This window comes from Phyllostomus hastatus, unplaced genomic scaffold (assembly GCF_019186645.2).
Source record: "Phyllostomus hastatus isolate PE091 unplaced genomic scaffold, TTU_PhHast_1.1 phas_contig_1162, whole genome shotgun sequence".
NCBI lineage: Eukaryota > Metazoa > Chordata > Mammalia > Chiroptera > Phyllostomidae > Phyllostomus > Phyllostomus hastatus.
In genome coordinates, this window is record NW_025333537.1 from 4,203,702 (window position 1) to 4,225,307 (window position 21,606).

Genomic DNA, 21,606 nt, shown 5'->3' on the forward strand with positions numbered 1-21,606 from the left:
GTTCATCTGAGGGGAGCCGGGGACGAGGAAAGACAGGGAGACTTGCCGGGGATTGTGGGAAGAGGACAAAGTCCTTTGGGGCCGGAGCCGCCCCAGGGGTCTGCATTTGACCTTGGGCCCAGGGAGCTGGCCTGGCCTCCTCCTGGGACCCTCCCTCCAGCACGAGGCTGATGGGCGGCTTCAGCTTCTCCATCTCCCCAGAGCCCCCCCGCCGGCCGGCCCCCAGCCCACCGGTTCTTGAAAACCTCTGCTTGGACACTGTTACACGGTGTCTCACCAGCCCGAATTGAAACGAAAGAAGTTCAAGTTCTGTGTGGGGGGTGTTCAGCCTTTTGGCATCTCTGGGTCACACTGGAAGAAGTAGAGTTGTCTTGGGCCACACATTAAATACATTGTGACATGTAGCCACAAAAAAATCTCATCATGTTTTAAGTAAATTTACGATTTTGTGTTGGGCCCCATTCACAGCCATCCTGGGCCGCGGGCTGGATGCCCCCGGTGGGACTTTTCCCCACTAAATGCATTTGATGTCAGGCCTCATCCTTTCTCCCGAGGCCACGCCAGTCCTACCTCTTCTGGTGGCAAGATGTCACTTTCACGATAGAAAGTCGTGGGGTTTTTCCTGTCCTGACTTCGCAAAAGTAGAAGGTGACAATGCCATGCTACTTTCCATTAAAAAACAAACGACCGAACGAACCAAAACCACCCGTCCCAGAAGCCCCCGAGTCTCCCGCTGCCCTTCTTCTGCGTCTGGCTCCCGTGCTCTCTGAACTGCAAGGAACGGTTTCGTCTTCCCACCGAGGGGGAGCTCGAAGGCGTCTGCAGGATTCACAAGAGGCTGGCCCAGGGGCCTGGAGGCCGGGGCCACTCGCACACTGTCCCTCCGCCTCCACATCCCTGTTTATGAAATGGGGAGCAGAGCGCCACCCCGCCTTCCTCCTAGGGCCGTTCTGATGCTCGCCAGGAATCCTGGGTGGGACTGAACTGTTTGAAGGAGACCTGCTCTGAACACACCACGTCTGGGTTTATCTGGAGTCGGTTTAATAAAGCCACTCTGACGACCACTCACCACCCCAGTGACGGTTGTTTTCGGGGCGTTAGGTCCCAAGCGCTGGGCTACTGTCCGCACACAACTGAGGCTACACGAGGGCAGGAACCTCGTCTGTCTGGTTCACTGCTGCTCACCCACTGCCTGGCGCACGGCAGGCGCCAGTGCATGTATTTTAAATGCATGCACACCTCATCTCGGTCCGTCTCCACAGCCACCCGACGAGGTGGGTGTGATCATTGGCCCGAGGCACAGATGAGGAGTCCCTTGGGTCCCAGTGTGGGGAGATGACAGAGGGAGGCCATGCAATTATACACCAGGTCCCCGGGTCAGGCTTTCTGGATTTGGATTTTAATTTCTCCCCTCAATAGCTTCCTTTCACTTAACTCTTCTAGGCTATAGTGTCCTCACTGCAAACAGGGGACATTGATGGAAGCTCCTTTGAGGGGCCATTTCAGAAATAAGTGAGATGATGCAGGTACGAATTCAGCCCAGCACCTGGCACATAGTAGGTCCTCAGCAAGCATTAGTTATTACTATTGCCCAGGGCCTCCCAGGGAGACAAGGTCAGACACAAGGTCAAGAACTCCAGAGTATTGAGATCCGCCTCCAAGTCTTCATCACTACCTTCCACTGCCTCGTCCTGCAGACAGATTTCACGAGACCCTCTTTTAAGGACCCCAAGTTCTGTTTTCCCCCCTTTTTGATTTTTGTTGTGGCGCGTGTGTGGTTTTTGTTGGCAGGGAGCTGTGGCCACCGCTGGCCCAGGCTGGAGGCGGGAGAGCAGAAACGGGGCCTGCTCCTCTGCTTGGTCTAGCTTCCGGCTGCATCAGCCCCTCCCTCCGGGCCTCCCTCCCCCCAACTGCACCAGGGAAAGGGCTTGGCCGGACCTTGGGGTCGCCACCCCCTCGGTCAAGCAGCTGTCAGTCCTCTGCTGTCAGACCAAGCTTCCGAGGCACAAGCCACGACTCACACCAACTCCCCTTCCTCCCAACTGGGCTACTGCCCAAGTCACTTCACCGCTCTGACTCTCGTTTTTTCCATCTGAAAAATCGTGATAATAACAGCACCTACCTCAAATGTGACAGTGCCGGGCACACAGCCGTACTTCCCCCTCCCTCTGTCACCATCCCTCTCAGTTGGGTGAACTCCTACCCGTCCTTCAAAGCCCAGCTCCAATGTTCCCGTTTGTGAAGCCCTCGCGGACACCAAGACAACACCGTGTGGTCCTTCCTCTGTGGTCCTACTACACATTGTATCTGCTTCCACCACCATCGGGGGGATATTCAAACGACTCCACAGCGGGTTGAGTGTGGGCCCCTTCCACAGGTAGCCCACTGGAGGGCTGCCAGGGGTCTCTCTCCAGGTGCCAGCTGTGAGAAGGTTCCGGAAGGTACCAGGGGAGAAAAGAGGTGGCTTTGTTGACTGGGGGTGGGGTGGGGACAGGCTCTGTTTATCAACTGCTGTGCAAACATTTGAATATTCCGACAGCGGAGGCGGCACGGGCACTCACCGACTCAGTCTCAGCCCTGAGTACGGCACTTATCTCACGGCGGTGCAGCCGGCTGCTGACTACCAGACTGTGAGCTCCGGAGCTCAGGAGCGGGGGTTTATGCGTCTCCCTGTCTCCCTGATGCCTGGAACAGAGACGGCTGAGTGGAGATGAGGAGCACGAGTGGGGCTGTGAAGGGTCCCTCAATTGCCTCCTTGGGACCCTCCATTTGGATTTGGGCTCAGGCCCAGCAAGAGGGCTTCAGGTTATCTTTAGCTCACCAAGTAGGATTTCAAGGAGACAAGACCCCAGATTTGCATATTCATACTTGCAAATGTGCCCCTTGATGTGATACACCCTTCTTGATTTTTTTAAAGAGCCGTGCATAGGAAATGCCTGCAATGGAGTGTGGCAGGAAGCATGGTGGCGGAGAAGGCCCTTCATGCTCAGGTTCCTGCCGTCCCCCCCGACGCCCCCTTCTCGTCCTGGGCTTCCGTCTCCATCCCGCCTCCAGTCTCCATTTCCTGCCTCCTTCAGCCCCTCTGCTAGCTGTTGCCTTCTCTGCCTGAAGCTAGCGCCAGTCCTAACGCCTGTTCCTGGGGCTTGCCTTCAACCCCATTGCAGCCTCTCCGCCCTCTCTGCATTCACGATGCCTGCCACCTGACACAGTTTTCACCTGCCTGCCTCCCTCCTAAGGAGACACAGACTGCCCTCATGCTCAGGGTCCTGGGACCAGCCTCGGAGCTGGCCCTTTAGAGCTGCCCAGCAGATAGCTGGTCGGTGGGAACGGATGACCGAACCGGCAGTCGATGCCGGAGACTCTGCTGTTCTCTTCCACAGAGAGCTCGGGGACATCGCGGGGCCAGGACTCAGAGAAACCTGTGGTCCCACCCGCCACCTTCTTTCGTCTCTGCCTTTGCAGGAGAGCGGATGAGAAAGGCTCCGGTGTGGAGGGGACGCAGAGGGCCAGGACTGGGGGGCACCCGACGTCCCCAGAAACCAGGCAGCCACGAGTGGGGCGGGGCCAGCTCTGGGGGCTGCAGCCGCCTTCTAGGATCTTGGGGGAAGCAGGGGCCGGGCTCTGAGTCCCGACTCATCCGCTAGTCTGTGCCTAGAGCCGCACCAATGTTATGATCACTACCATCGCCGCTGCTATTGTTGCCACAGTTATCTCTATTTCCACTGTGGCTACTAGATCATCGCCATCACCCATAACAGTGTGTACCACCCGCCTGTCACAGCATAAACAGTTCCCCTGAGTTGAGTGGTACCCCTGAAGAGGCCGGTCTCATCAGTGCCCGCGTTTTGCAGACCTGGGGGAAACCGAGGCACAGCACGTTTGTGTGACTCGCTCGGGGCTCCTCGGTGGGTAAGGACAGAGGCAGAGTCTGCGAGGCTGCGGTCAGGACACCGGCCAACCTTTGCCGAGTCCTGCCGCTGTGCCAAGCTGGGAGGGATCAGTGGTTTGCAACATTCCGTTGCTTCTGTCCTAACAACAGGGCTTTTGAAGAAGAGACTATCTTATCTTCACGATCTCTTTCTAATGGAGGAAACAACTGCGGCTCAGGACGGTTTAAGCAGCTATCCGTTGCTCAGAGCCAGGACTCGCGCGCACGGTCAGAGAACCCCACGTTTTGTTTTGTTTTTTCCCAACGACCGACCTGCCCTGGCCCACGGGAGTCATTGATCTCCTGTGAGTCAGTTTTTTTTCTTGGAATACGGGGTTTGAGTGAGACGGGCTCTCGCCATCTCTGCCTTCTAAGTACGGATGAGCTTTCAGCTCTTCCAGCGAGGGCTGGGCCCCCGGGGACAGACGGCTTCGAGAACCAACAGCCAATCCGGTACCTCGCTTAGCTGCTGTGGGAGGATACTTTTTTTTTTTTTTTTTTTTGCAACATCTTCAGAGCCCTGCCCAGTTGGGAAGCCATCCCGGGCAGGTGAGAACGCATGGGCCAGTTGCTCCCAATGGCACTTTTTAATGAGGGTCACTAGGGGCCACCGAATGGGCTGCCTCAAATACCTTGACCGGGGGACTAGGTGGCTTCCACTGCCTTGAACATCATCCTTCCACCTCTCACCGCTTGCCTTTTAAATTCATTTCTGCCTTTGCAACAGTTCCTCTGGGAGACACGTGAGGCCCGCGGGCCCGTTCTCCAGGTGGGAAAGCGGAGGCTGCGAGGGACAAGAGGAGTCGTGCCGCCAAGCCGAGACCCGAACCCCGTCTCCAAGTCTCTGCCACACTGGGGAGACCCTTCACAGGACCCGCAGGGCGGGGAGACTGCAGGAGGGGGGCATTTCCCACCGGCGAACACTCAGCACGGCAGGCATTTCTACAAAGGGGGGGTGGTGGCCTGGGGAGAGCCGTGGGCTATTTCTAGCAAGGCCGAGGACCACGGCAAGATTGGACTTGGTGACTTAGGATGCCGTGACGGGGTACAGTGAGTTTCAGGATGCGCGACAGGCCCTAACTGCTGTGTCAACCAGGCCCAGCGAGGGCCCATCACCGCCGGCCCCTCCCTGACCTCCCGGCGAGCACCTCTGAGCTCTTCCTTTCTCCCCCCTCATCCTTTTTAAGGGAGAAGCACTCCGAGACTTTCGGATTTGCTCGCAGCTGGAGGAGACAGGTCCCCTCCCAGCTGGCAGTCGCAACTGTAGGCCACATCGAGGTTCAATGTCCTCGTCTGTCTCTCGGTCCCTGTAGCGTCTACTAAAGGCCATGATACACCATATCTTATTTATTGTATTATCACCAGCGACCCTATAGGGAAGTGGTCCTGTTTCAACTTTACTGATGAGAAAACTGAGCTCCAATGAGGTTAAGTGACTTTCCCAAAGCCACACGGCTAGGACGTGGCAGCACGGGGACCTGCGTTCCTGTCCAGCTCCACGCCCTGGCCCAGAAACGCCGTGGCATCCACTGGCTGAGGTCCCGCTCAGAGCCTGCCAGGGGTCTGTCTGCTTTTGCTTTACCTGGCAGTCTTTACACAGACCTTGGCCTTGGCTTTTCTGTCCCTGAGACCTTTGTGCACCTGTGGGAGGACACAGGTCCTGTACATGTAAGGTCACATTGACACAGGTGACATCAGGCCCCGGCTGTCCCTCCACACTGCCGGCTAGCTGGCATCCAAGATGTGGACTTCGTGGAAAAGCTGGGGTTCCCTGGGACCTTGGAGACCCCCCTTTTCCTCCCCCACCAAGAAACCTCCTACAGTGCCTCGCACAGGCATTCCTGAAGACGTACTTTTCGACACCCCCCAGATAAAAAGCCTGGATGTTTTCACTCGTCCGCCCGCCCACCCCCGCCCCCGATCCCCAAGCCGAGTGCTGCCAAAGGCTGGTGAAGGACCATCTGGTTAATTAACAGTGAGGTCTGAAATCAGTGGGGTCCTTGCCCAAAACCAAGTTAAAAATGTGCTGTGCACTGCCCTGAACTGGTGCCTTCAGCCCCCGCCCCCACCAGGTGTCGCGGCCAAGACTGGCCCAGGGAGCTGTGCGGAGTACTTACTACACCGCTGGCCGACAGGAGGCTGAGCATCTGCAGGGGCTGGCTGGGCGGGTGGCTGGACCGGGCCTCGGGGCTGGCCTTGCCGAGGGTCTTGGAGCAGCGGCGGGAGTGCCTTTGGCGAGACTTCCGCCCTTCCTCGGGGGACCGGCCGCGGTGCCTGGGCCAGGGGAGAGACACCTGAGGGTCTGTCGAGGGAGGGGAGGGTGGCAGAGAGGTGGCGGAGGGACCCGTGGGATCTGAGGACTGCAGAGTATCCATCCATCCACCCACCCACCTGCCTACCCATTCATTCATTCACTCCTTCACTTCTTCCCTCACCGCCTCAGGTGACACATGTCGACTCCGTTCTGGGTGGCGGCTGGGGTGAGGGGTTACCTGTTCTCACAGCTTGAGGACCTCGACTCCGAGCTCTGGGATCGCGAGGGGCAGTGGTGACGGCGGTGGCGGTGAGACTTTCGGGGCCTGCTTCGAGACCTTGGGGGTGGGGTGAGAAGGAGAGAGTCCGGGGAGACCGGTGGATGGGTCGCCGGATTGATGGACTTTGACCTTGTAACACACACTGCCCTCTGTCACTCGTCCCTCCCAAAGCTAAGCGTCCCCCTCCACCTCAGCCCCACGTCACCCGAGCTCCCCACACGGGGACCTGGGGGCTCTGGCCAGCCGACCCGAACCCGAGTGAGCAGAAAGGGGGTCCTCCGGATGGCTCAGCACCCCACCCCGCTGGCAGCAGATGGCTGCGGACCACGCCCCAGACAGGTGCGTCACCTCTGCCTGCCACCTCTGCCTCCCCTAAGGCAGAGCCTCGATTTCAGACCGTGTCCTGCACCACGAGGTGCCCCAGTGGGTGGTTCCGTCAGGCACTAAAAAATACCAACCCAAGGCCATGGGCACAGAAAGGGGTGGCTCTGCCTCCAGAATGTGGGCGTGGGGCTGGGTCTTCTAATTTTTCAAGCGACTGTAGAAACACAGATATCTATGGAAAAGATTCCTATGTTAAATGGAGGCTCTTTTTTTGTTTTTGTTTTTTAAATGACACTGTTTGGGACAAACAAAACACATCTGCAGAGTAAATTAGGCCCTTGAGCTGCCAATTTGTAATGTTGGACCTGGAAAATTAAGTCTAGATTCTTAGCATGAGGTCAAAAGCCCAATTTCAGAATGAGTTACAAGCATCATCAACAACAGAAATTACAATAATCATGACCACCGCCGCTACAAGTGGTATCTCCGCTGGCTCCGAGCCCCGTAAACAATAACGACGACACGGCGGCAGCAGGGGCGGCGGTCACCACGGAGGCGCAGGGGCGTCCGTGGCGGGCCAGGCCGGGGGGATCGTGGGAGCTACAGACGGCTCCGTCGGGAGGTAGCTGGCTGTCCCGACAGAGGACTCAGGGATCCCCGTAACGTGAGATAATCAGGCCGGTGCCCTCGCGTCAGGTCCAGAGTCTGACCTCGAAGCCCCAGCCCCTTCGGGAGCCACGCCTGGTCTGGCTCTCCAGCCTCCTTGCATGACAGCTGCTGGCCTGGCGGGCACGCGCGTCCCCGGGCGGGGGGGGGGGGGGATGCTTTTATTCTGGCACACGCGCTTCCCAGTCCAGGACGTCCTTGTGAAGGTGACGAGGGTGACAGGCCACCCATCCCTACCTAACACACACGGCGTGTCTGGCACTGTGTTCCAAGCGTTTTCCTCAAACGGACGCCCCGCCCCTCACAACCACCTGCGGAGCGGGTGCCCCAGGACTCCTGTCTCACGGGTGCAGAAACCGAGGCGCGGCCAGGCCACCGCTGTGCCTGGCCTGCCACCGGCAAGAGTCCCACCTCCGTCCCCACCCCCGGCCGAAACACCCCCTCTTGCGGAAAGCGTCCCCTCCCCTCCACACCCTCTGCCCAGCACCAGGGCCCCGTCTGCACCTGGACTGCCTCTGCCACCTCCTGTGCCACCGCGGCACTGTGACGCATCCCATGTCTGGCTCCCGGGCCCCCTGAACTGTGAGCTCCTTGAGGCCATGACAGTGCCTGGCAAACCTCTGTCCTGGGCCCTGCACAGGGCCCACCATACAGCCCCCCTGGATGAGTGACGCTGCAGACGTGGGGAGCATGCACTCTGTGTGTGCTTAGCATGATAGCACGTGCAATCCTAGGACCGACAACTGCCTCTGGACTTGAACAGCCAGCTTGATAATCAGGAAGTTCTCCCCAGAGCTAACTCAAAGCTCTGCTGCTTCCTTCTGGAGCTTCCCGCAGGCACAGGCACCGCGGCGGTGTCCGACGTGGCCTCCTGGGCACCGACCTTGGGTGAGGCGACCCTGTGGAGCCGCAAAGCTGGGCGCCCTCCCTCTGCGCCCCTGACCCTACCTCCCTCTCCAGGAGTGGGCTGCCTTTCATCCCTTTGCCTTTGATCCTTACTTTAGAAGCTTCTTGGCAGGAGATAAATTATTAGTTGATTGGAAAACACTCGCACTAACATTTGCAGGGTATAAAGTAGGTGGGTTGTAACCAAATTTACTTTTAATTTGGCTGGGAACTGAACTCCACAGGCAGCGCTGGCTGGTTGGAATTTCTACAACCAGCTACAAACCGGGAACCAGCTGGGGCCCCGGGACAGGACAGGCGCTTCGCTGAGCGCCCCGCTGAGCCCCAGGCCCCAGCACAGGGCTGGGACTCAGGTGCACACTCACGCAGGTGCATGCACCTGACCATCCCCCCTCAACCACTGGTGCATGCACAGCACAAGCGTGTGCACAGGTAAAAGCCACCCACACCCTCGGAATGCATAACGCACACAGACACATGAGCTGGGCACACTCACAGTGCATCCAGTTCACTCACAGCGGCAGACAGCCCACACAAGCACGGCGTACGTGATGCATTTGTGTGAACACAAACACATACTGCACACACTAGGTGCCCATGTTGCACGCATTGGCACACACAGTTCACACAGATGTTTGCATGATGAAAAAAGGTATAGACGGTTACCAACAATGTGCACACCACACACACTAGATAAATACACAACGCACACAGGAACACAGAATCCATATACAGAGGGTGTGCCAGGCACACAGGTGCATGCCCTTCACCTTCATGCACACTCACACATCACATACACAGCCTTGTGCACGCACCCACGCCCAGACCCGCGGAGCAGCCCGTCCACAGGCTGTTGCCTTTCCCTTCTCCCCTCCCCCCCACCCTGCCGCTCCTGTTCACCAGGCGACTTCAACACTGTCCCCGGACTGGGGAGAGCCTTCCCGGAGGTCCCTACTCACTGTTTTTTGTGCCTCTTCTCTTCCTTTCTCTTGCTTTTTGGGCTGGAGGAGCTACATGACAAACGAATGGCCAATTAATGGAAAGGTGCAAAACTGCAGTGAAAGGTGAACATAAACAAGTAGTTAACATGCTTAACACCCAGCAGCCACTAGGTCCACTGTCCCCTGCAAGAGCAGGGCAGTCGACGCCGACTGTCGCCGGAGGGTTCGGCTGGAGACGCCGACCCAGGTGCCCAGCCTGAGAATGTGGGACTGAGGAGGCCAGGGTGAGCTTGGGCAGCGTACAAACAACCGTAGCCATGAAGGTGATAACAATGCCTGCCATCCTGTGAGGCTTTGCTATAGGGCGTTCTGCTGAATCCTTTTTATCTGTAATCTCACTGTATTCTCCCCACCGCCTACGGCAGGGGCACACCTTACCACGGGCCCATTGCACAGATGTGGAAGCCGGCCCACACAGGCGAGCGGGGAGGTGGCCCCAGACCACGGTCCCCGGAGCCCATTCTCCCGGCTGCTGTCCCATCATTTTCTAAGAGAAGAGAATGGAACTTTCGAGGGGAAACCCTGGAGACTTATGAAGCCGGGCGGATTCTGAAATGTTCTGCCCGTGAATATCCAAGCACCTGGGCCTTATTGCTTTGTTTTTTGTTTGTTTGTTTGTTTGTTTTAGGTCAGAGCACTTGGGCCGTGGAGGGAACGGACAGTGCCAGCCCGAGGCCCCAGCGCCGTCACACGGAGGCGCCAGAGGGGGAGCACGATTTGACAACTGAAGTCAGGCTGGCTTCAAGAAATCGCCACGCACACACTCGGCGTGGGGCCCCGGTCCTGGGAACGGGAAACTGGTCTCATCTGCCCGAAACTGGGCCTTGACGGTGGCAGCAGGACCTGTGGCCACGCCCGAGACTCGCCCTGGGCCGTGGAAGGGCCCGGCGCCTCACTGGGAGATGCCAGCTCACACCTCAGACCCAGCACGCGGCTGGCCCCCTGGGACGTCGGGCAAGTCCGCTGTCTCGTCAGAGACCCAGCCTCCCTGGCTGCGACACTGGGCTGCCGCCCAGGCTGCTGGGCTGAGAGAGCGGGTGGCATCGGTGGTCGAGGTCTCCTTGGCACGGAAGGAACTAAAGAGCTCTGTGCTCTGCCTACGGCTCTCACATGGGGGCACTGAAGAAGCCACAGCGGCCCGTCCCGGTTCTCTGTCTGAGATCTGGTTTTAAAGTCTGGCTCGGCCACCCTCGCACCGTGTCTGTGAGCACGCCTGTCCCGTCGCCTGTGCGAGTCTTAGTTTCTTCATCTGTACAATGGGGACGATGAAACATCCACCGCACAGAGTGAGGAGAATCACGGGGGTGAAATACGCACACACGTGGAGAGCGCTGCTTGCCGGAGCCAGTCCATCTGTGCTGGAAACCCGGGGTTCCCGGTGCAGCAGGACCCGGCCCCTGTTGCCCGGCCAGGGTCTGGGAGGGCTGAGGTTCCTCCACAGGCCCCACCCCAGGGTTTCAATCAGCGCTAAGACGGACAGACTCGGGCAAGGGTGGGAGATTTTCCAAGACCGGACACTGGAGGGGCTGGTCCCGGGACAACGGTCTTGCCCGGTGGAAGTGGAAAGCTGACTTGGAGCTTTGGGGAAAACCAGGTCAAGCCTTTGTTTGGGAGGAAACAGACACAGAAAACAGACACGGGGGTGGTGCCTGAGAACACGGGGGCGGGGACTGGGATCTGAGCCTAGACACTGCCCCTTTAAGAAAGCAGGAACGCTGAAGCAAGTGGCTGGGGGTGACAAGATTCTTACCTGTGCCTTCTCTTCTTGGAGAATGACCTGATTGGGGGTGGGGGAGGAGGGAGGGAGGCAGGGAGGGAGGGAAGGAGAGAAAGGAGAAAGGCAGACAGGCCCAGAGGGAGGAAAGGGAGGAGAAAGGAAGGGAGGAAAAGAAATACAGGTGAGTCAGAGGTTTCCTTCCCCAGGGTGAATGTTTCAGTGCATCTGCGACCGTGTGATGTGGAGGTCAGACACCTAGCAAACATCCCCTTAGACTGAAAAGAATATGAAGACATTGGTCTGCTTTTGGAATCCCCAGGTCAAAACCCACCAGTGCTCAGCCCTCGCCCCAAACTGTCAGGGACCCCCCTGTGCTGGGGCTGGGCGAGGCAGGTGAGGGTGAGGTAAGAGCGTCCTCTGCCTCCCTCCCTACGCCCCCCCCCCCCCCGTCTCACTTTCCCCTGTCCCTCCCTGGCCGCGGACTCATGGTCGTCATCACTTTCATCGGCACAGGACGACCAGCTTCCCCGAGCGGGACTCCTACTGGGAGCCAGGCTCCCTGCTGAGGGTCTCACACACGGTCTCTTTCCATCTCCCCCCAGACTCTGGGAAGTACTGTTAACGCCCGTTTTACAAAGACGCTGAAGTTCAGAGAAGTTCGCCGAGATGCCCATGGTCACACAGCTCTCACCAGTGTGACCCCTACTCACTCTTTGGAGCTCCTCTCAGAGGTCACCTTCTCCTCGTAGCATTTTCTGATCCCCGCCCCCCCGCCCCAGGCTGCTCGGGTGCCTCCTCTCTGCTCCCACGAGCCCGGAGCTTAGCTGTCCTCTGGTCCAGCCCTCTGCCCATTTCCCCAACCGGAGTGCCAGCCACTGGAGGGCAGGGGCTGGGTTTTGGTCACTGTTCTGTTCCCAGGGGCCCAGAATCCTCATTCATGACACATAATAGGCATTCAACAAACAGATTTAAAAATGGAAATTTTTTTAACCCTGAAGTCTTTTTAATTGAGAGGAGAGAAAAAAAATCTCCATCCATCCTCTACCCCTGGCTCCCATACTCCCCCAAAGTCAAACATCACTCGCCAGACACTATGAGAGGCAGGGGCGGGGCCAGCGGGGGCGGAGCCAGCGGGGGGCGGAGCTCATTGGGCGAGGGCTGGGGGAGCGTCAGCATCCGCCTTTCCTAACCTCCCCGTGTGGGGCCCTCCTCCCCACTCGCCCTCCAGTGCCCGGGCTGACCGCAGCCAGCAGCAAAAGCTCGTCCCTACCCTGGCCCATCTCTTTCTCCAAAGAAGAAACCCTGGAGCGAGAGGGCCCTAGGCTTCCCAGATCCAGACGCGGAAAAGTGCCCCGAGCTGGGACAAATTACTCAGCACAGGCGACAAGACGGGTCTATAGTCTGGGCAGGCCACCGTCGCTGCCAAAGCCTCCGTGCTGGCAGAGGCTTCTCACGCCAAACCAGCAACACCTCATTGACTGGTGTGACCCCGTCTTGTATGGCTGACCCTCCAAAACATGGATTCAAACTGCACGGGCCCACTGATTTGTGGGGTTTTTTCCCAGTAAATGCGTACAGCACTGTAAGTGTATTTCTCGTTCTTATGATTTCCTTAGTAACATTTTTCTAGCTTCCTTTATTGTAAAAAGACAGTATATAATATATAACATACAAAGTGTGTGTTAATCCATAAATAAGGCTTCTAGTCATGGTGGACTAGTAGTGGTTAAGTTTTGGGGAAGTCAGAGTTACACTGGGACTTTGAACTCTGTGGGGGGTCAGGGCCCATAACCCCCACGTTTTCAAGGGTCAACCGCATCAAACACAATTCAGCCTCCGTCAGAGTGCCTGGGAAGGGGGCGCCATCATCGGCGCGGCCAAACTGAGTCCGGCTGGTTCTGGCAACAGAGCCCAGACCTGACCACGTCCCTCAACCAGGCAAAGCTGCTTTGGGGCGACTTGGAACCACGAGTGCGATGCCGGGGAAAACCCCGGATGAACTGTTTGCTTTTTTGTTCTGTTGTGATGAACTGCACAAGCCACCCGCCATCGATGCAGGAGAAGCGGGAGATGCAGACAAGCACAAAGAAAATAGAAACCGCTCTTCTCCCACCATCCACAGTGGGCTGCAGCCAATCACCTGCACGGGGAGCTTCGAACCCCCTGCCCCCAGGGGGCAGCGGGCTCTATGAGTGTGTGTGAGCATGGGCCCGTGGCCAGCCCAGCTCGGAGGCCCGTGCACACTCCCGGCAGCGGCTCAGCTGCAGCTGACGGTCACCTGTGTGAAAACTGGCCCATGAGGACAGCGCTGCTGATTGTGCACAGCAGCTGGAAAACCTGGTTTTTATATCTCGGAATCTCCTGATCATAAAGAGTTAGCCTGGCCTGTGAGCCACAGATCTGCGTACGCTGGCGTGTATCCACCCCATCTTCCCCCCTTCCCACCGATAATTCCACACGTGTGTGTGAGGGTGTGTATGTGCGTGTGTGTATACTGGGTACCTTTTGGCACGTGCGGCCAGTTCGGAGTGCCCCTTCACTGTCCCCAAGGGAGGACATCCCCAGAAGCCGGGTTTTGCATGATCCCATCCTCTGGGACCCACGGGGGGGCCTTTCCTTGGGGACTGGGAATGAGGGACAAGACAGAGAGACTCAGTGCCTTCTGGCTGGGCCTGCCACGTGGAGAGACGGAAACGGGGTGCAGCCACGTCTCCCACAGGGAATGGGGGACTGCGTGCCCTGCTTGGTGCTCTCAGCACTCCACTCCTCGGCCCTGGACCCGCATGGAGGCCCGGCCGGCCCCCAAGACACTACTGCCGCCTCCTTCGCACCCACTGCCCCTCCGCCTGAGTGGGCTTCGGTGGGCCTCTGGTCGTCTCCACCAGGGTCCCAAGTTACACAAGGCACGAAAAACCAAACGAAGGAGAGGCAACCCGCAGATGAATGCTTTACATACATGAAATGCTTCTAAATGACCTTCTGGGGTCATCCACGCTCACCGCCGCCCCTCCCCCACCTGGGGCAGTCTTGTCTGCGGAGGAGGAGGGGCAGTACCTGTGCCGCTTATGTTTCTTGGAACTTTTCTTCTTCTTTTTCTTGACAGGTGATGGGCTATACGATGGGGACCTGCAGGGAGAGGGGCGCCCTTCAGAGAGAGGTTCTTAAAGGCCAGTGCTGGTTTCAGAAAGGCCCTCCCTCCAGCCCCACGCCGGTCCTGGGGCGCTCGGTGGCACCCACAGGATAATGTACAGGCTGACACTAGCTCGCACGTGTCTGCAATGTCGGACCGAGGCTCCGGAGACCCGAGTTCCAGTCTTGGCTCTGCCACCAAGTCATGAAGCCTCCTTGGGTGGTCACCGCTCGCTCTCATTCCCCCACTGACAAAACACCCAGGTTGAGCAAGATTAGGTGTTTCAAACACAGTGCCAGCAGGGGGCTCTCAGACAGCATATGCGGATACAGCAGCCCAGCCGAAAGGCAGCAGGGAGCGGTGGGGACCTGGGTCCACCAGGGGCACCTGACTGAAGGGGTGCCTCTCAGATCAGCCGGGGGTCCCCGGGTTTCCAGAAAACCTCCTTTTCAATAGAAGTCACCAGAGAAACATCTTTTTTTATATGGCATCTCCCGGCCTTGAAACATTGACCAGGAGTTAAAGAGACAAAAAGAAAAATAAACACTTTGCACGTGCAACAAAACATGTCTGCAGGGGAAAAGGCGGCGCTGAGAACGGCCTGACTCTTAGGGACTCACAGAGCCTGAACCCAAGCCCATGCCCGGTGGACATTGACTGAACGAAAGAATGGCTTGGTGAAGCCTGATGCCTGTGGCTTCCATCTTTGACGTGTCCTCGTGCCCGCCCCTAAGACCAGGAGGCATAAGCCACTTGCGCCAATTCCAGCGCTCACTCTACAGTGCCTGGGACTTAGGGTCTTCATCCACATTCCTGTTTGGGTCCTTTTAGAACTAGCCTACAGGGGTGTCCTGGAAACTAGGTCCGGGAGAACCTGGGGGTGGGGACTTGTCCTTCAGACATTCCTCTCTGCTGCCCCCTACAGGCTTCTTCAAGTACTGCCTCCCCGGTTTGGTGTGTTTTTCAGCTGTCCCTTCTAACGGTCTATGGCCACCACTCCGGGTCTGGAGCTCTGGCTATCCTTGTAGGCCAACGAGTGGCAGCTTAGAAGGAAATCTGGAAATCTTTTTAAATGCAAAAAAAAATAAAATACATTGTACATAGAAAAAAATCATAGGGTACAAAAGAGTCAGTAGCTAGCAAAATATAAAATCCATTATCCTTGGCTTTAAACCCACGGGTGCATGTGATGGAGCCAACCAGGGGGCCTGGAGCCACGTCCCTGTGGGTTCTGCCATGCCCACCCCGTGCCTTTCTTTTCCCGCCTCTGAAATGGGGACAATAATGCTTGCCTGGCAGGCTGCGGTCAAAGGCAAGAGAGATCGTGGGGAACGCACAGCCCTCCACACAGACACAGCCCTCAAACTAAAACAAACAAACCAATGTTCAGGGTCAGGGCTGTGGCCCCGCCCAATCTGTCACTCACCACTACGTGTCAGACACTGTGAGACAGCGCCTTCCACACCCGTTTTTTCACCCAAACCCCCTCAAAAGCCCCGAGAGGGAGGTATTGTCACCATTGTGCAGGACTGGAAACAGAGAGGTGGAGTGAGTTCCCTAAGGCCACACAGCCAGTGAAGGGGCAGAGAGGGGCACCGAACCCAAGGGGTCACTGTCTGACTCCGATGCCCATTTTACCCCCGTTCTGTCCCTTCCCCCACCTTCACGGTCTCACCAGGCCGTGGGGCCCTCACCTCCTTCTCTTCTTCCTGGTGGATTTCTTCTTTTTCTTCTTCCCCCTGGAGGAGGGCGGTGGCGTCAAATCCTTGTCGCGGGAGGCGCTGTGGAGAACACCAAGCCTGGCATTAGAGGGCTCAGGGTCCCCAGGCCCCGGTCAGGGCTGTTGCAGCGTGGGAAAGGGGACCCAGCGCCTTGGAGGATGAAGGACCCACAGCGAATTACCACCTCCTGGCCGGTTCGGTCACACTTCAGACAAAGTGTCTCAAATGAGGAGCTAATGCCGACCTAATGAGACAGACGCGGTATGTCACCCAAACACCAATTGATTATTTAAAACAGAATCACGGAGGTTAACTGCTCCTTAATAGATTTATTATTGAATTTGCAAATGGTTGACCTTGATAAATAAATCACTTTTTAAATAATGAATCGGCAGTTCAGCCCCTTCCCTCCCCAATACATCTAGTCTATAGTTCCTGCTGGAAATTTAATAGGAGGCAGATATGCGAAGGAGCAGCTGATTATTAAAAGTATATTTGCCGAGGTCTAATGTAATGAGATACATATCTTATATCGCTTCACAGAACCTCAGAAACCTCTGCTCTTCAGGAATAATTATTTCCCATTCAATTAAATTCAAATGCTCAGGCTGCAGCTAAATGAAGTCAAGTTATCTCCTTTTATAATTGGGGCAGGCTCCGGGGATTTTTTTTTAAAACACTACCCCATGGCAAAAGGAGACAGTTTGGGATGAAAAACTGCTTGGAAATTGAAACGTGCCGACCTAGTTGGACCACCGTGGGCAAATGGAATATTAATAAGAATATTATTGTCATTATTAGCAATAACATAACTACCGTTTATTCACTTATTATGTGCCACGTGTTTTATATACTTGGACATTCACAAAACACTTTGGGGGTGGGCTGGCTTTTCCTGCTTCATTTCACAGGTGAAGGAGACGAGGCTCAGGGAGCTGAACGGGTTTGCCCACTGAGGCACGGTGAGGGGACGCTGAGCATGCTGGGAGCAGAGTCCAGGCCGGTGTGGCCCCTCCCCCAGAGCTCTCCCACCGGACCAGCTGCCTTCTCAAACCTGTTTCTGCGCCTGCGCTCTGGAAACGACCCAGAACTCTTTACAGAACATCTCAAAAACGCTGCCATATTTAACTCCATTCCAAGAACCGGGATCATTTCGGTTAGTAGAAAAACAACGATACAGTGATCACAATGCACGCTCAGGTCTCCGCGTTGCCAGTATAAAAACCATACGGCTACTGATTTATCGAGAGCGTTTTCAGGAGAGTCGCTTTTGGCAGGCTGAACGCAAACAGCATAGGGAGGAGGCACGCAGCGCCTTACGTACGCTCCGGTGTTACAAAGCACAGGGGACCCCACACGTTTCCAGGAAGCGGACTGGCCGTCCGAGCGCGCATGTGGGTGCCCACGTCCAAGTTTTCCCCTCGCCGAGTGCCTGGCACAGAGCAGGAGCCCGACATGTGGACCTTCGGCGAGCGGCCGAATGAGGGGTGAATGGATGAAATAATTTAGCCACTGGTTAAATCATCTTGTTTCCTATAAACACCTCCCAGGGGAACAGCGGCCAGGAATTTGAGAGGAAAAGAAACCTGAATCGTTTCAAGTTAAGGGAGAGACACTTAGGGAAAAAAAAACTTTTAAAAGTGTGTCATGTAAAACAGAGAAAGATCTCATTGTTTCAGTCAATCACTCTACCTTACTAACCCCAAAGCTCCAGGTTCGAAGGAGGGAATTTGGATCAGATCAGGGGTCCTCAGGCTTATCTAGCCCTGAGGCCCTGTTACCAATGGACCTCAGTTTTCCCATCTGTAAAATGGCTTTGACGCCCTCTGACTGAACAGGAGGCCAAGGCTGTATCTGGGGAGAGCTGCTGATGAGGACACTAGGTTCCATTTCCATCTGTCACTGCGGTGGAGGTGGGGGGTGGTCAGATTCAGGCCCAGGGCAGCGAGACAGTGCTGAGTTTGTGTGAGGAGAAAGAGTGACACCTTCGGCCAGCTGCCGACCCCAGGTTATACGACTCTGTGCTAAACAGATTCACTGCTCCAGGGGCCAAGGATGGGCCAGACTTAATATGTGTACAGCATAACACTTTTACACAGGTGGCAGGGGATAGGTTGGCTTTTTCATTAACCGTCGAAGTATGACATGGTAGGTTTAAGTCTAGGGTATAAGATCAGAGAGACCGAAGTTCAAACCTTCACTCTGTGTAAGTACAGCACAGGGAACATAGTCAATAGTATTGTAATAACTATGTGTGGTCCCAGGTGGGGTGCTGCACATATCAGGGGGAGCCCTTCGTAAAGTACATGATTGTCCAACCCCTACTGTACACCTGACACTAATGCAGAATAACATGGAAAGAAAAAAAAACTATAACTAGTAAATGGTGCCTAAAGTAAAACAAACAAGCAAATAAACAACACACTTCGCCCTACCACTGACCGGCTGCCAGACCTGGGGAAGCCACCTTGCCTCTCTGAGCCTCAGGAAGACGCTGTGCTCTCACGGGGCAGCTGCACACGGCCTATCACGTGAACACATAGTAGGTGCTCACAAACTACGGTGGGAATGACTGAATTAGGAATGCGCGCAAAGATCTGGGACTCAGGGGACAGATCCAGGCTGAAGTCACAACTCTGGAGTCCATGGCTCGGGGGGTCATTAGCACGGACGGAAACTACCTCTGCCTCTTAAGGACCAAACTGGGCTCCTGGACCAAACTGGGCCCATCTCCTTGGTGTGCAAAGGAAGTGTGACTGACACACAGCTACGCCCACTTGGTTGCGTCTTGTCTGTGGCTGCTCTGTGCTACAGAGCAAGGCTGAGCAGGCGTGATGGAGACTACACACCTAACTCATTTTCTATCTGATCATCCCCAGAAAGACATTTGCTGATCCCTGATTTAAGGGTCTGAAAGAAGACCTTGTAAAGAGACAGGGGTGGACTGGCCAGAGAGACGAACTTCATCTCCGCCTCCTCGACTCGAACTTTCCCGCTGCGGGCAGCATCTCACCTGCGTGCTCTGGCGGGACTGAGCTCCCGGCAGCTCTTGTCTCTCTCCCAGCTGTTGGGGCCCAAGGCCTCAGTGGCCAGGCGCTGGCTCAGCTTCTCCGAGGGTCCGTCCTGGACTGGAACCATGGGGCTGCTCTGGGCTTCGGTCCTACAAGGGCAGAAATAAGGAAGCGAGCGTGTTAGGGTAGGACGGAGACTCTCAATGTTCATCAAACCCTCACAGATGTCCTGACATTTCCCAGTTCCCCTTGCGGCTGAGGTTGGGGCCATGAGATTATCTTTGGCCAACACGTCTCTGACTGGGGTGACATGTGTCATTCCCAGTCTGACCCGGTAAGATCTGCAGTCCTTCTCTAGCTCCTCTGTCACGGGGACTGTGGAGGCTGCGTACTCTGAAGGGCAACGCTGAGATCTGGACAGCGAAGACCTGTGGTGAGGCAGAGGTGCCTGAACCACAGCGGACTTTGCATGACAGAAACAAGCCTGGGTTAGGTTAAGCCACCGAGACTGAGTTTATTTGTTACTGCAGCCCAGCCTACCCTATCCTGACTAACTCACAGGGAGAGGCTGGAACCCGGCATTTCATTACCCACCTCAAGACATAGCTAGAGGCCAAAGCATGACGGGATTAGTTCCAACTCCCCTTTGCCATTCTGATCCCATTTTTCTACCTTCTATGTGTATGGAACAGAGATACCTGAATTCAAATACCACTTTCACCCTTTAGTAGCTATGGGGACTGGGGCCGGACACTCAACCTCTCTGAGTCACGGTTTTCTCAATTATTAAACAGGAGATAATATCAGCCCTTGTACTGTTGATTTGTTGTAAGATAAAACAAGCAACCAGAAGACCTAAGAAGTGTAGTTCCCTTTCTTTCCCTTCATTCCCTGTGAACCAAAACCTCTCGTTTGGCGTCCGCAGCAGGTGTTGAGGCCACCTGCTTGAGACACACGCAGTTCCCACGAAGGCCCAGTTCCCTCTTCCGCCTCTAAGATGAGCTCCGACAACACAGGGGAATTGCCTGAGTGCCCCCAATCCCACCCCTGCCCTTCTTTGAGTCCCAAAGAGGGAAAAGAAGTTGCCTAGTGACTCTGTCTCTGAAGATAAGAGTCCACTGGCTCCTAACTGTGAGGCGTCAGGACCCTGAAAGGCACAGGTGGATCTGGCCCCGACCAGCGAGCGCCCCTCCCTGCTCACCCTGCCTTCAGATCCCGGTCCAGCATTGATCAGAAATGTCAGCATTTCTCAGGCACCGGGCTCCTGCGGCCAGTGCATCAAGATTGGTTTTATAAGTCAGGATGCATGCATCTGATAAGGCCCTGCTTCTCCGGGTGGCCAGGAGAGCAGGCCACGCCCTGTCAACATTGGAGGAAAGACAGCGCAACACATCCATCTCCGTCAGCTGCTAACGGTGCCCCCTTAGGAGCAGAGCTAGGGGACACCGCAAGCCCAGGAGCAACGAACATTCTCGTCAGGGCCTCCCAGCCCTCCTCACTGCCAGCTCCATGCTTCCAGAACTCTCCTCCATCCAGTTCAGCCTCGGCTTTCCCCACACCTCCCTGGCCCCTCCCACTACGAGGGTCCCACTCCCATGCCTTGGCCCCGGCCCATCTCTCTGTGTGGATGCCGTCCTGGCTCCTCTCAGACAACTCAGGGCCTGCAGCTGCTGCCCAGCCCCCGGCAAGGCTGCCCTCCCACGCTTGTCTTGGCCTCAGCTAACCTGCGCTCAGGACTGCACTCTGATGCCCAAGGGTCTGCAGCGTGCCCAGGCCAGCTCTAACTGTGGGGTGCTGGGAGCAAGACGGGGACAGCCCTTGTGACTACAGAGCTCACGTTCCAGAACGCGGAGCCGGTAATAAAGACATAAGGAAGTCATAATAGGGCTTATTGGGTGGCGATAAATGATGCAGAGACTAAATCAGGGCAATGGGACTAGGAAATGGGCTGAGTGACTGTGTACAGTGATCGGGGGAGACCTTTCTAAGGAGGTAATGGGGCAGTGGAGACCTGAAGGATGAGGGACTAACCCTGGAGTTCGTGCTGGTTTTAGAACGTGTTCACGGATTCTTTAACGCTCCTGCCGTCAAAGGATGGCGTCCAGTTGCCTCCCCCCGAGTGTCGGACGGGCTCAGTGACGCACTTTTGATGAACACAGTCCATTATGGAGAACAGAGTAAATTAGGAGACGTGATAGTGTGGGACTTCCAAGAGCAGGCCACAAAGGCAGCTTCTGCCCCACGCTGTTGAATGGACCACCCTAAGGGAAGAGGGCCGTGCGGAGAGGCCCGGCGTGAAGCCGAGCCGAGGCCTCCGGCCGACAGCCAGCGCCAGCGGGCCGTGCGAGTGGGCCACCTTGGAAGCGGGCCCAGCCCCAGCCCCAGCCCAGCCTTCGGGTGAGACTGCAGCCCTGGCCGGCATCCGGCTGCAATCACAGGAGAGAGGGCGAGCCAGTCACGGCGCCCAACTCCTGAACCACAGAAACAGAGACACGATTACTGCTTACTGTTGTTTTAAGCCACACAGATTGGGGTAACTTGTTGCATTTCTCAGGCACCAGGCTCCAGCAGCCAGTGCATCAAGACTGCTTTAACGGCTCAGGATGAATGCATCTGATAAGCCCCCTGCTCCTGGGGGCTGCCAGGACAGCGGGCCACGCCCACTTAG

At 56.4% G+C, this 21,606-nt stretch overlaps 1 protein-coding gene across 1 annotated transcript in view; it reads right to left on the reverse strand.

Annotated features, from left to right (window-relative positions):
* The window catches only part of SRRM4 (serine/arginine repetitive matrix 4), a 136,854-nt gene that overhangs the window by 21,059 nt on the left and 94,189 nt on the right, over nt 1-21,606 (reverse strand). The window contains exons 2-8 of the mRNA XM_045846134.1: nt 18,941-19,087; nt 15,901-15,987; nt 14,131-14,202; nt 11,110-11,136; nt 9,318-9,368; nt 6,421-6,519; nt 6,046-6,202 (exon numbers count right to left, since the gene is read on the reverse strand). Of these exons, the coding sequence (XP_045702090.1) occupies nt 6,046-6,202; nt 6,421-6,519; nt 9,318-9,368; nt 11,110-11,136; nt 14,131-14,202; nt 15,901-15,987; nt 18,941-19,087 (640 nt within the window). The remainder of the gene's footprint in view (nt 1-6,045; nt 6,203-6,420; nt 6,520-9,317; nt 9,369-11,109; nt 11,137-14,130; nt 14,203-15,900; nt 15,988-18,940; nt 19,088-21,606) is intronic.